Raw genomic sequence first — 13,865 nt, forward strand, 5'->3', positions numbered from 1 at the left:
GGGACTGATTTGGACGAAGTAAGGTCTATAACTAAAAAGTTTCAAAATATGAAAGCTCCAGGTGATGATGGAATTTTCTATATCCTCATCAAAAAACTCCCAGAGAGTACCTTGTCTTTCTTGGTAAAATTATTTAACAGATGTTTCCATTTGGCATACTTTCCTGATAAATGGAAAAATGCAAAAGTTGTTCCAATTTTGAAGCCGGATAAAAATCCAGCTGAAGCTTCTAGCTACCGTCCAATAAGTTTGCTTTCTTCAATAAGTAAACTTTTTGAAAAGATAATTTTGAATAGAATGATGCTTCACATCAATACGAACTCAATTTTTGCAGATGAGCAGTTTGGATTTCGCCATGGGCATTCAACTACTCATCAACTCTTGAGAGTTACCAATTTAATTCGTTCAAACAAATCTGAAGGCCACTCAACTGGAGTTGCTCTTCTAGACATAGAAAAAGCATTCGACAGTGTTTGGCATGAAGGTTTGATTGCTAAATTGAAAAAGTTTAATTTTCCACTTTATATTATGAAATTAGTTCAAAATTATTTAACTGACAGAACTCTTCAAGTAAATTATCAAAATTCCAAATCTAATCGACTACCTGTTAGGGCAGGAGTTCCTCAGGGTAGCATTCTTGGGCCTATATTGTATAACATTTTCACTTCGGACCTCCCTGATTTGCCTCAGGGTTGCCACAAATCTTTGTTCGCTGATGACACAGGCATTTCCGCTAAAGGAAGAAGTCTTCGTGTTATTTGCAGCAGACTTCAGAAAAGTTTAGATATTTTCTCTTCTTATTTACAAAAATGGAAGATTTCTCCCAACGCTTCCAAAACTCAACTTATAATATTTCCACATAAGCCTAGAGCTTCGTTTTTGAAACCTAGTAGTAGTCACATAGTCACTATGAACGGAGTTCCAATTTCCTGGTCAAACCAAGTGAAATATCTTGGATTAATACTTGACCAAAAATTAACTTTTAAAGATCACATTGAGGGCATTCAAGCCAAATGTAACAAATATATAAAATGTTTGTATCCTCTTATAAACAGGAAATCCAAACTTTGCCTGACGAATAAACTTCTAATATTTAAACAAGTTTTTAGACCGGCCATGCTTTACGCTGTACCAATATGGTCTAGTTGCTGCACTACCAGGAAAAAAGCACTTCAAAGGATTCAGAACAAAATTCTGAAAATGATTTTGAAGTTGCCTCCCTGGTACAGTACAACCGAAGTACATAGAATTTCGAATGTTGAGACTTTAGCACAAATGTCCAACAAAATAATGAATAATTTCAGGCAAAAATCGTTGCAATCCTCAATTGCAACGATTAATTCCCTTTATACTTAGATAAGATTTAGTTTTAGTTTTTAGTTTTAAGATATCAATTGTTATACTGACATGCAGGTTAAAAAACCTGTTTAAAATACTGAATTGCCAAGACATGAACAATGTAAAAACACTTAGATATATATCATAACAATTAAGGCTGGTACGTTACTGCAGTAACTGGAGCACCTAGGTTAAAATGAAATGTAATTTATTTTGAATTTGGAACAAATAAAGAGTTAAAAAAAAAAAAAAAAAAAAAAAAAAAAAAAAAAAAAAGAAAGATCAAGGAATAAGACTTGTCATAGACTGTAAAGTCTCTATCAATAAATTAATAATTCCTAACAAATATCCACTACCTTGACCACAGGATTTGTTTGCTGCACTCTCTGGCTCTGGGGTATTCTGCTCTTTGGATCTTGCTGGAGCTTATTCTCAGCTTTTGCTTTCAAAGCGATCAAAAAAGTTTATGGTGATCAACACCATAAAAGGGCTTTATGTATATAACAGGCTCCCGCAGGGTGCATCTTCGAGTGCCGCAATCTTCCAGAAAGTAATAGACCAGGTACTGAAAGGGTTAGACAATGTATTCTGTTACTTAGACGACGTTCTAATTGCTGGGAAGGATTTTGACGACTGCAGAAGGAAGCTTTATTTGATCCTAGAAAGATTAGCTAGGGTCAACATAAAGGTAAACTTTAAAAAATGCAAGTTTTTTGTGGAAAAATTGCCTTATCTGGGTCATGTTTTGACCAACACTGGTCTTCTTCCATGCCCGGAGAAAGTGGAGACAATTCGTGAAGCTCGCGCTCCACGAAATGTTACGGAACTTAAGGCTTTCTTGGGTTTGATAACATATTACTCGAAGTTCATCCCAAATTTGTCCTCCCGGATTAGAGTTCTTTACAGACTTTTGAAAAAGAATGTACGTTTTGACTGGAGTACTGATTGCGAGTTGGTTTTCAACCAATGTAAGCAGTTTTTGCTAAAACCTAACGTTCTAGAATACTTTGACCCTAACAAACCTGTGATTGTTGTCACTGATGCATGTAATTATGGCCTCGGAGGAGTTATTGCTCACCTGGTAGATGGAGAGGAAAGACCAATCTCTTTTACCTCATTTTCGCTTAATGATGTTCAGAAAAAGTACCCGATCCTTCACCTAGAGGCACTGGCTGTCGTTAGCACAGTTAAAAAGTTTCACAAATTCCTATACGGAAAGAAATTTACAATCTACACTGACCACAAGCCACTGATTGGTATCTACGGGAAGGAAGGTAGTAATTCTATTTCGGTTACTAGGCTACAGCGCTACATAATAGATCTTTCAATCTATGATTATGACATAATCTATAGACCATCAACAAGAATGGGGAACGTGGATTTTTGTTCACGGTTTCCGATTTCTCAGGAAGTTCCCAAGGAGTTGGATCGTGATTACGTCAAAAGTCTCAACTTTACTGGAGATTTACCGCTGGACTATAAGAAAGTAGCTGCTGAAACAGAAAAGGATGAATTTCTTCTGATGATCATGGAGTATTTGCGGAAAAGTTGGCCAGATCGTTTAGAAAGGAAGTTCCTGGACGTTTACTCACATTACCAGGATCTGGAGGAAGTCAACGGTTGCATGCTCTTTAAGGATAGAGTCGTGATTCCGCATTCCATGAAAAGGGACGTGTTGAAGCTGCTTCATCGGAATCATTCTGGCATGCATAAGATCAAGCAGCTGGCCAGACGAACCGTGTACTGGTTCGGAATGAATGGAGATATTGAGGAGTTTGTCAGATCTTGTCGAGTTTGCCAAGAAACTACTGCTGTTTCTAGACGTCCACCATATTCGCCTTGGATTCCCACAAATAAACCGTTCAGCCGGGTTCATGCTGATTTTTTTTTTTTAGAAAAAGGTTTTCTTGGTGGTAGTGGATAGCTACACCAAGTGGGTGGAAGTTGAGCAGATGAAGAATGGCACGGATAGTAGGAAAGTTATCAAGGTTTTTCTCAGTATTTTTTCTAGGTATGGTTTACCGGACGTGCTAGTCACAGATGGTGGCCCACCGTTTAATTCTGAGCATTTTGCTATTTTTTTTTAATAGTGCGCCTAGTTAAAGATGTATTGAAAAAGTTCCTGCTTGACCCAGAAATAAGAAAACTGGACGTGGATGAACAAATCTCATATTTTCTTATGAATTACAGGAACATTTGCTTAGGTTCAGACAATACATTCCCCTCAGAACGCCTTCTTTCATACAAACCAAAAACAACGTTGGATTTAATTAACCCGAAAAACAGTTTTAAGTATAACCTAACAGAACCAGATATTGGCGACCAACATGCATGTTCCACTAACACAGACAAGACTCATGACCTATTGACTAATTTACGTAAAGGAGACTCAGTATTTTACAAGAACCCAAACAAAACTGACATAAAACAATGGTTACCAGCTAAGTTTTTAATGCGCATTTCTGCTAACGTTTTGCAGATTTCACTAAGCGGCCGGATCATTTCCGCACATAAGCGTCAGCTTAAGATCCCTTTAAACTCTCGCCCTCGTTATTCTCGTCGTTTTGTTTTACATGGAGAGAGTACGATACAGCCTACAGTAGAGCCAAGCAGCAGCACTGGTTTACGCAACAGCAATAAACGGAAAAGAGGCGAGGAAGATATGTCTGAAGATTCCGATTCAGATTTTTTACGGTTTCGCTGCCGACTCCTTTTTGTTTGAGGAGGATGTCCAACCCACTCAGAAGGTGGTACCTGAAGGTACCGCGTCGAGTTCTAAACATCAGATGCGTGAAGGGCCCGTTCCACAAGCGAATGATCGAATCTTTCAGGAAATCTTACAGGTTAGGCGTAGTAAAAGGAATCCGCGGTAGCGAAGAAGACAAGATTTTGTATACTATTGAATAGAAGAAATTTTTGTAATGTATCATAAGAATTTAAATGTTCTATCGCATGTATTTGATTGAAGTTTCGATTTCCAAGCACATTTATTGAAATTTGCTCTCTGAAGTTATTTTATATGTTAAGAAATAGACTCAAGAATTAGTAGCTATTTGATTAGGTTCATTTTGAATTTTTAAGAGTTTTTTTTCTAAAGGAGGAAGGAGCTGTAGTGGCAAGATCCACTCGGTAAAATGGATAATCCCGCTGGTAGGGCTCTCAAAGCCGAACTGAACCTGAGTGTCGCATGAGTGGAGCAGGGCATGAGCTATGTATCGAATAGAGAAAATATATTGTCTTTTTACTTTGACTGTGAACCAATGAAGTCGTGTTTATTACTCACTGAAGTAAATGTCTGAAACCCATATTAGGATTATAACAAGTACAACTGACAGTTCACTCTCATATGAATTTCTGCTTTGTTTATGTTTACATTCAGCACCATTAACACCAGATGACTCACACACTTTTGATTTCTAGCTGTCGGTTCCACTGAAAAACGTCTCTTGGATCACCTTTTTTTGTAAATTTTCCATCTGTCAAATTTAAGTGAAAATTCACTAAATGGAACACAGCCCTAAAACATAGAGTTAAACGCTGGCCAGACTGAGCAGTTATAACATGTTATAACGGTTGTCAAATAATGGCAACACAGAAACCACCATCAAGAAAGCGCTATAACATGTTATAACTCTGTAGTCTGAACGTACTATTACCTCTATGCTAAAACACTACTGCCACGCTGTCAATGACATTCACTTTAACAGACGCACCTGTTGCTGCTCCACGAACACGAAAACAATACCAAATCCAAGATTTGATCAAATCATTCCGGGAACTGAAAATCTAATTAAGCTCCTGATTGCATTATCTCAATGCAATCAAGGGAATCTTTTTTCTACCGGCTCAAATCGGAGCACACCTTAACTATCTCACGACAGATAATTTAATTTGCATTCGAAATTAAATTGCAAGAACAATAATGATAATGGTATTAAGCTACAAGCAGAATAAAATTGAACCCCCCGTCGCCATGTGTAGAAGATCGGTAGAACGTTTGACAGACATCAGACTAAATCGGTCCGCCATCAGCCAACATTTGACGACCGATCTTCTATACAGTGCTGGTAATAACATTACTTTAATACTGCTCGAAGTTTACCATCATGCGAACGAAGTTTAATTCAAAATAATTCGATAAACTCAATTTCAAGCTTCCGTGAATGACAATTCAACTTGTTGAAGATGCTCGGCGGAACAAATAAAATCGAATTTGGGTAAAAACAAAGCATGCTTTGGATCCTTCTTTGAATTTATTGCTAATCCAGAGATTTATTTCCGTTTTACGGATTAAATTCAAGAAGAATAAGTTCCACCGCAGCAGCTGTCAAATAAACAAGGCTTCAATGAATCGCTAGCAAAAATAATTCAAATTTGTCAGTGCATACTATGATTTTTTTAGAACTGAGCACATTTTCATACTGGCGGTAGAACAATGACAGCTGCGGGAGAATTCTACGGTAGCCGCCAGATCCTGCACCAGATGGAAATTCATCTTAACATCAGCAATATCTTGTTTTTGGTACGCCGTTTAGGCGAATTTACGATGCAGGAAGGAACACCATGACAGACAAGCATCAAGGACCATCATCGAGGAAGATTTGCCCGCATCAGCGTTAAGCGAAACTGACTTACCGTGTTCAAAATGTGCAACGGTGCCCAGCAGACAAAGAACTCCATGATGATAACAAATAGCATCCGGATAACCTGCGGGTAAAGTTAGTTCGCGGGGGTGAGGATTATGTGTGTTCTCCGAAAAATGTTGTTCAGCTAATTTCATACGAACCTTCTTCTTGGCTTCGATGCTTTTGTCCATGTAATTCGACCGGATGGCGTGTCGCGAGAAGGATGAGCTCATGGGGAGAACGGGTGGGTCGGGGCTGGTAATGGGGGTTGCCGTTGTTACCGTCATCGAGAGGCCCTTATCGCCAGCCGTCGTCGTCGTCGTCGTCGTTGAGTTTGAGGATTCTCGAAATCGGCTACCCACGACCAGCGCCGGTGTCGACACAGATGATGTTGTTATCCTGTCGTTGAGGACTGTTTCCGACGTAGGGGTGGTCGTGGATGTCGCTATCGTTGTCATCGTTGAAGAAGCCGAAAGATTATTCAGCTGCATCATTTGTGATCCGGTACAGTTCAAATATGACGGTGGCGGAGAAGGTGAGATGATGGTGGTAGAATTGAGGGCGATTATCGGCTTGGAGCACTTGGGTCGGTGGGACTGGTTGGGAGGATAAAAGAGAACATTATTAAGATTAACATTTATGAAGTACTGATGAGAGACCGAATGGCGGTGGTGAATGCTTTGTCGGATTTTATGATTATGGACACAAGCACTAATAACGCATACGCAACGATTCAGTGCATTATTGCATTGTAACAAGTACCAATAATAAGGCATGTAACGAAAATGTGGCAGTTTTCAAACACATTTTTCACAAAACCGTTAAAGGGAAATATGGCATGCAATATGTCATTCGACGGAGAATTTTTTGGTGTATAGTACAAATAGTGAAAATAGATAAACAATTGAGAAATTCAGCTAACAAAATAGGAACATTTCGCGAACCAATCAGAAGAGCGGTTGGACGGAAAAAATCTTTATTCAGCACGGACAGCACTAATGAGGCCATGCAAAAATTTGTCTCCCACACAGCGTGGTCAAATTCACGGATTTATCCGTAGATGGGTTTTTAGAATGATTACAGATCTACGGACGGGGACGGACCATAAAGTTCTCCGGAATTCTCATAATTTTGGCTCACCCCCCGCTAACTTTTTGAATGATGTTATTTTGCAAATGCTCATTAGATTTAGCAAAATTTAATGCAGTGGATACAAATTTACCTATTTACGGTTCGTCCTCCATGACAAGTTAACAACACTGCTCCGATAGTGCATTCTGGCAACACGGTAGGGGTTGATCTGATCGGAACTCGCTGATAACGCCAGAAAAGAGGAAGAGCAGTGGAAGCACAGACAAACAGACGTAACTCTTCATTGTGTATCTTCGTTCATGCATTTAACGGTTGATTTGAAGATTATCAGTTCCGCGAACTACTCACTGCAGCGCTGGCATCGGATCACTTGACCATTCTATAGAACTTTTATGCAATATTGTTTACGAGTTAGCGAGCAAGCTTGTTTTCCGCGAGAAGCCAGAGAGATGTCGTTACTGAGGTTATATGTTTAGTGATACTATGTTTTCAAGAACAAGTTTTTCAAAGAGTTACGTCTGTTTGTCTGTGGTGGAAGTGTTCGTTCACAAAAGTGTCAGCCATATCGCTTTCACTATCAGTTGCTGTCGCCAGATAGTCGAGTTGGTTGGAGCAAGCAGATACCGACTCAGGGAATTGAAATCAACGATTCAGATAAAGATTATGTCATTCTCATTTTGGGCACACTCATGATCATTACAATCCCAAAAATCACAACGGACAGTTCTGGAAACGATAATGCGATTATCATTTGTGTTACAGATCATGATCATATGGAATTGCGATAGTCTCCCATCATCATCATCAACTGTCGTCACTGAAAATTCCCCATATAGGGTAAACGCACCAATAGTGGAGGTACGTTGGAAAGGGGATGACGTACACGGTAAGGAAAAAGCACCCAAAAGTAAGTTCTTTTCACTCATCTCGGCACTATAGCGCAGGAACCCAAAAGTAGGTAAAGCGGTTCAAAGTAGTTTGCATTTACTTGTGTACAATTCGTATGAAATTTTCCTCTCGTTTTCTACCCAAAAGTAAGTTAATTGTACTCAAAAATTGGGAAAAATGTTAATGTCAACGTTGGGTTCCCCTACTTTACTCTTCCGTTTTTGAGAAGGAGAAAAGGAGACAAACTAGTCAAAAGTAGGTGACAGTGTACGTTGCGTACTTTTGTCTTACCGTGTATAGAGATTGGAAACCGATATCCACCGCCATTTTGAAATTCAAGATGGCAGCCATCGATTTAACAAAAAACTGTCAAATACCCTGCAATATGCGTATTTTCGGAAAAGGGATGCAGATGGAGTTCAACATGCAGATGTAGAAAATTGATGACTGCCGTAATTTTGGAATCCAAGATGGCGTCTTTTGGTTTTTGAAACAAACTGTTCCCAACAATAAACTGTTTTTGAAACGGGGATTATATGTAGGTGTTAGAGATATACCCTATAATATGGGTATGTTTAGCAATTTTTACTAGTTTATTTACAGTTTTCTCTAAAGCGAATGGCCGCCACCTTGGATTCCGAAATGATGGCAGACATCGAATTTCGACATCTACCCGTCCTTCCGGTTCCAAAAATGATAATCCATGATCTCAGATTTACACTGATCACGATTCTGTTTAGGGATCGTTCATTAATTATGGCACACTTTTAGGGGGAGGTGGGGGTGTGGGGGGTGGTTTGGAAACTGTGACGAGCCATACAAAAAAAAAATTAAGGTCCATACAAAAAATGTGACAAGGGGGGGAGCGGGGGTTGAAAATTGACCAAATTTGCGTGACATAATTAATGGACCTCGCCTTACTAGTGTTTGTTATTGTCGGTAAGCATAGGAAGATAGGATAGGTTCGATATGTTTTTATGACAGGTGGGCAGGAACTCACGGTCTCCCAGTGTTGATGACTTCTTTGCCGTTAATGTTCACGAAAAGTTCACGATTTTGCCATAGAGAAATTCAAAACAAACAGTTGTATGGGCGGATTTGAACAGTTTTTGACCTGTTTCATACGACCGGAATGCTGGTCACAAATGCCGTGCCAAACTGATTTCTTACGCAATGCATCAACCTTTGATGTTAATTTCGCTAATAAACACGAGGAGCATTTCTTATAGCAAAACTTGCCATTACAAAATGGGCATAGTTCATTTTAGTAAACAAACTAATACTTCTTCCTTGTGTGTCACCCTTCATGCAGCTCCTACACGGTAAGAAAAAAGTACCCAACGGCCAGTTCACTTTTACCTACTTTTGACTAGTTTGTCTCCTTTTCTCCTTTTAATGTTGTCAAAAACGGAGGAACCCAACGTTGAGTATAATCATATTTACCTACTGTTGGGTACAACTAACTTACTTTTGGTTGAAAAGCCAGTGGAAAATTCCATACGAACTGCACACAAGTAAATGAAAATTACTTTGATCCACTTTACCTACTTTTGGGTTCCTGCACTATAGTGCCGAGATGAGTGAAAAGAACTTAATTTTGGGTACTTTTTTCTAACCGCGTAGGAATAAGTTACCGTCAGAGTAGCGGGAAAGAAAGAGGAACGGAAATTTTCGTCCATAAATGCTTCTGTCAAATCGCATACACCATCAGCTCGCTGCCAGACTGTTGAGCAGTTCAGTCGATTTTTATTCTCTCTCGTTTCGTTCGTTCGTTCGTTCGCAAATCGAATTAGCTCCGCGTTGTGTGGTGCCGCTCTCGCTGACCACGCCATGGGTAAGAAATCGTGCGGTAACGGGAGTACCGGTTTACCGGGAAAACACCTTCCCCCAGGAGACGGCTCGACCATCGAGCCAGCCCAGAAGAAGAAGAAGAAAACCCCATTGCCCGTCCCGACGGGAGTTGCGGACCCGAAGCCGGGGCCTCCCGGAACTAAACGACCCAGACCTGAAGACAGCAGCGCCACCGCATCGGCAGCAAAAAAGCTGCTGAGCAACAATCCGTTCTCCGCCCTGCAGAACGGAGCCCAGCCGCAATCGGAACCTGAGACGGTGCCGAAAAAAGTGAAGTTGCCACCCTTCTATGTGAAGGGCTTCCCTCCCGGGCTGTGGGAGCAGCTGGATTACTACATTAAGGAGGGCCTTCGTTGCACCATTCAACGGTGCACGAAGGCTACAAACTGATGGTCCCAGCCGAAAAACACTACAACGCAGTCCAGGCCTTCTTGGACAGGATGAAGCTGGAGTACTTCTCCCACGACGTCGAGGCCACCAAGCCGCTGAAAGAGGTGCTGCGCGGGCGAACGGCCTCAAGCCGGTCGAAATCCACAAGATGACCCGCAGCAAGGCCATCAAGTATCGTGACCAGCTCTACCTGGTCCATCTGGAGAAGAACTCCACAACCGTGAAGAATCTCCAGACGACACGCACACTATTCCACATCGTAGTGAAGTGGGAGCGGTATAAGCCGACCCACCGTGGCGTCACTCAGTGCTCGAACTGCCTATTGTTCGGGCACGGCACCAGGAACTGCCGCATGGCCAGCCGCTGCATCAAATGCGGCAAAAACCACAAGATCGACGACTGCGACAGCATCGAGGAAGCCACTCCCACATGCGCCAACTGCGGTGCCGCCCACAAGGCAACGAGTAAGGCCTGTCCAAAGCGGGCCGAATACGCCGAGATCCGGAAGAAGGCCTCGTTTAACAACCAGCCCGGTCGCAAGAAGGTACCGGAAAACAACGCGCAGAACTTTCCTCCGTTATCACCGGTTCAACCACGGCCAATTCCAGTGTTGCCGCCGCTCCCGCTCAACCCACAGTTGGCTGCTGCCCAGTCGGCTGCCGCTGCAGTACCCGGTCAAGCCTCCGGGCCATCGACGGATCCCCTTGCTCCGCGATTGGCCGGTACAACCGGCGAAGCTACAGACAATTCTCCGCTGTCAACGGATGAGATCGTCACACTGTTGGCCCAGGCCATCATCATCAAGCGCACCTGCGCTACAAGAACACAACAGCTCCAAGCTATCATCTCCTTCGTCGCTAATTATGGAACGTGAAGCCATAAAGATCGCCAACTGGAACGCTCGCTCCGTAGGGTCGAAAAACATTGAGCTTGAAGACTTCCTCCGCAAGCACGACATCGACGTGGGCCTTCTCACCGAGACCCACCTCAAGACCGGTGACAGCTTCTGGCTGCCCGACCACAGCATTGTCCGGCTTGATCGTCATCATCAAGAAAGGCATCAAGTACTGCACCCTACCCCACTAACGCACTTCCATCATCGAGGCCGTCGGCGTAGAGGTGGAAACATCGACCGCAAACGTCCGGTTCATCGCCGCCTACTGCCCCCGGCAATGTACCGTTAGCAATGGTACAGCACAGCAGTTCAAGAACGACCTTGCCATCATAACCCGCACCAGTGCCCGCTTCGTAATCGGAGGAGACCTGAACGCCCGGCACGAGGCCTGGCGGAACTAGCAGCAGAACCAGAACGGCCGCCTACTATTCGACCATTCCCAGCATGGTCTCTCTTCCGTCTGGTTTCCGGCCGAACCAACCTTCACATCATCGACGACAACCCACCGCTCGACACAGTGGAGGACATCGACCGGGCCCTGGAGGGTCTCCATCAAGCCATATCCGTGGCTGACGAAGAGTGCGTTCGTCTAGTTCCTGTGAGGGGTAAGTTTCAGGCTCAGAAATGTTCGTAGACGCCAGTTTCAGCGTAAATACGAAATGGTCGATCTGAATCGGCAGATCGCTTCCAGAATGGTCTCGTTCAGAACCTGGACGACCGTTCCAGACCATTCTGGAAGGTTGCCAAGGTGCTGAAGTCTCACTCCAAGCCCATTCCACCACTTAGAGTCAATGACGAACGGCTTATCACCAACGAAGAGAAAGCCAATGCGATTGGGGAGCACATTGCCCAGTCGCATTTGCTTGGCTCCAAAATCCCAAGTCCACTCGAGAACCAGGTTGCGCAGTGCGTCCAGACGTTAGATGCCTCCCCTTGTGCCGTCCTTCCAGAAGAACGGATTACAGAGGAACAAATTTGCTCAGCGCTGAAATATAGTAAGAACATGAAGGCTCCCGGGTTTGACGGAATATTCAACCTAGCGTTGAAAAATCTCAGCCCGAGGGTGCACTCGCTGCTGGCTGCCATCCTCAACAGATGCTTGGAGCTGCACTACTTTCCAAGCATCTTGAAGGTGGCTAAAATCATCCCGATCCGCAAATCTGGGAAAGGCCCTTCACTACCGTCAAGCTACAGACCGATTAGAGTTCTCTCAGCGCTGAGCAACCTGTTCGAAAAATTGATCCTCAGCCGACTGAACAAGTTTGTGGAGGAACATGACATTCTTCTTCCGGAGCAGTTCGGGTTCCGTAAGGGGCATTCCACCAATCATCAGCTAGTTCGGGTGATGAATAACATCCGAAGTAACAAAACTGTATCCAAGTCCACAGCCATGGCCTTGTTAGACATCGAAAAGGCGTTTGACAATGTCTGGCACGACGGACTTATATACAAGCTTTGTAACTCTAACTTTCCACCATACCTTGTGAAAATCACCCGTAACTACCTCCAGCAAAGGTCGTTCAGGGTGTCGTTGAATAGTTCCCTCTCGGGACAATTTCCGATCCCAGCAGGTGTTCCGCAAGGGAGTCTGCCGGGACCACTGCTTTACAGCATCTACACGTCGGACATCCCTTCTCTAGGAGACGGTTGCTTGTTCGTCCTGTTCGCAGACGACGCCGCGATAGCCGTCAAGGGTAGGATGCCTCGTAAAATTACGAACAAACTCCAACGATGCCTTGACACCTTTACTGATTATGCCATCATGTTCCATCACAGACAATCGCCAAAACTTAAACCGTCTCCCTCCTGTACCGTAATAATGGATGGTACAAGGGTCGAGTGGTCCGCTGATGTTACTTATCTCGGGGTGTTGTTCGATGAGAAGCTCCTGTTCCGCTCGCACATAGAGAAAACCCTAGTTAAGTGCTCCGCCTTGGTTAGGTGTTTGTATCCGCTCATTTGCCGCAGATCCCGCCTCTCAAGGCAAAACAAACTGGCTGTCTACAAACAGATCATAGTCCCCGCGATCTTCTATGCCGCCCCGGTGTGGGAATCGTGCGCTCAGACCCACAGGAACAAAATCCAGGTTGCACAGAATAGAGTGTTGAGGATGATCCTAGATCGTCCATTCGACTCTAGAATAGCAGACCTCCATCAAGAGGCAGAAATTCCCAAAGTAGATTCCAAAATTGAGGATATGACAACCAAATTTATCCAAAAATGCAATCTTTCTGAACATGCTTTAATAAGCAATTTGTACATAGAAGTTAAGTGTATATAGTAGAGTGGGTTAGTTTTAAGCTGTAAATAGTAGTATTAAGTAGTGTACTAAGTCTAGGACTAATTGTGTAAAATAAATTTTGAATTGAATGAAGAAAGCAATTAAATCACTTAGAAAAATGTATATGGTAATCATCCATGTTGAACTGAAATAAGATCATTTAAGGGGGTATTCCCAATCTTTTGCCTTTTTTCGGCCTGTTTTTCAATTAATTTTTTTCAAGGAAAATGAATAGTAATGCGCCTAACTCTTTGGGATTCTTGTTTATTGAACATTAAAGTTTATAAATAAAAATTTTTCGACATAAAAAAAGACATTATTGACGTCACAAAATGGCGGCAAACAGACCCCTGTTCGCCGCAAACGCCTGGACGGGCGAAGACTTTTCTCGGAACGGCTTCATCTGAAACAGATTTCGTGATGAAATTAATAATCTGCATAAGATTCTCTGGAGCTTCTCCCGTTGGCAGCAAAAAATCTTGCAAATTAACAAAATGGCGGCCAG

The 13,865-nt window shown here is 42.8% G+C and overlaps 1 protein-coding gene across 1 annotated transcript in view; it reads right to left on the bottom strand.

Annotated features, from left to right (window-relative positions):
- LOC135698749 (putative tyramine receptor 2) overlaps positions 1-13,865 on the bottom strand; it is a 231,534-nt gene that overhangs the window by 69,209 nt on the left and 148,460 nt on the right. The window contains exons 6-7 of the mRNA XM_065218876.1: positions 6,125-6,559; positions 5,974-6,045 (exon numbers count right to left, since the gene is read on the bottom strand). Of these exons, the coding sequence (XP_065074948.1) occupies positions 5,974-6,045; positions 6,125-6,559 (507 nt within the window). The remainder of the gene's footprint in view (positions 1-5,973; positions 6,046-6,124; positions 6,560-13,865) is intronic.

This window comes from Ochlerotatus camptorhynchus, unplaced genomic scaffold (genome assembly GCF_037179485.1).
Source record: "Ochlerotatus camptorhynchus isolate MF236.1 unplaced genomic scaffold, CSIRO-AGI_Acam_v1.1 ptg000094l, whole genome shotgun sequence".
Lineage (NCBI taxonomy): Eukaryota > Metazoa > Arthropoda > Insecta > Diptera > Culicidae > Ochlerotatus > Ochlerotatus camptorhynchus.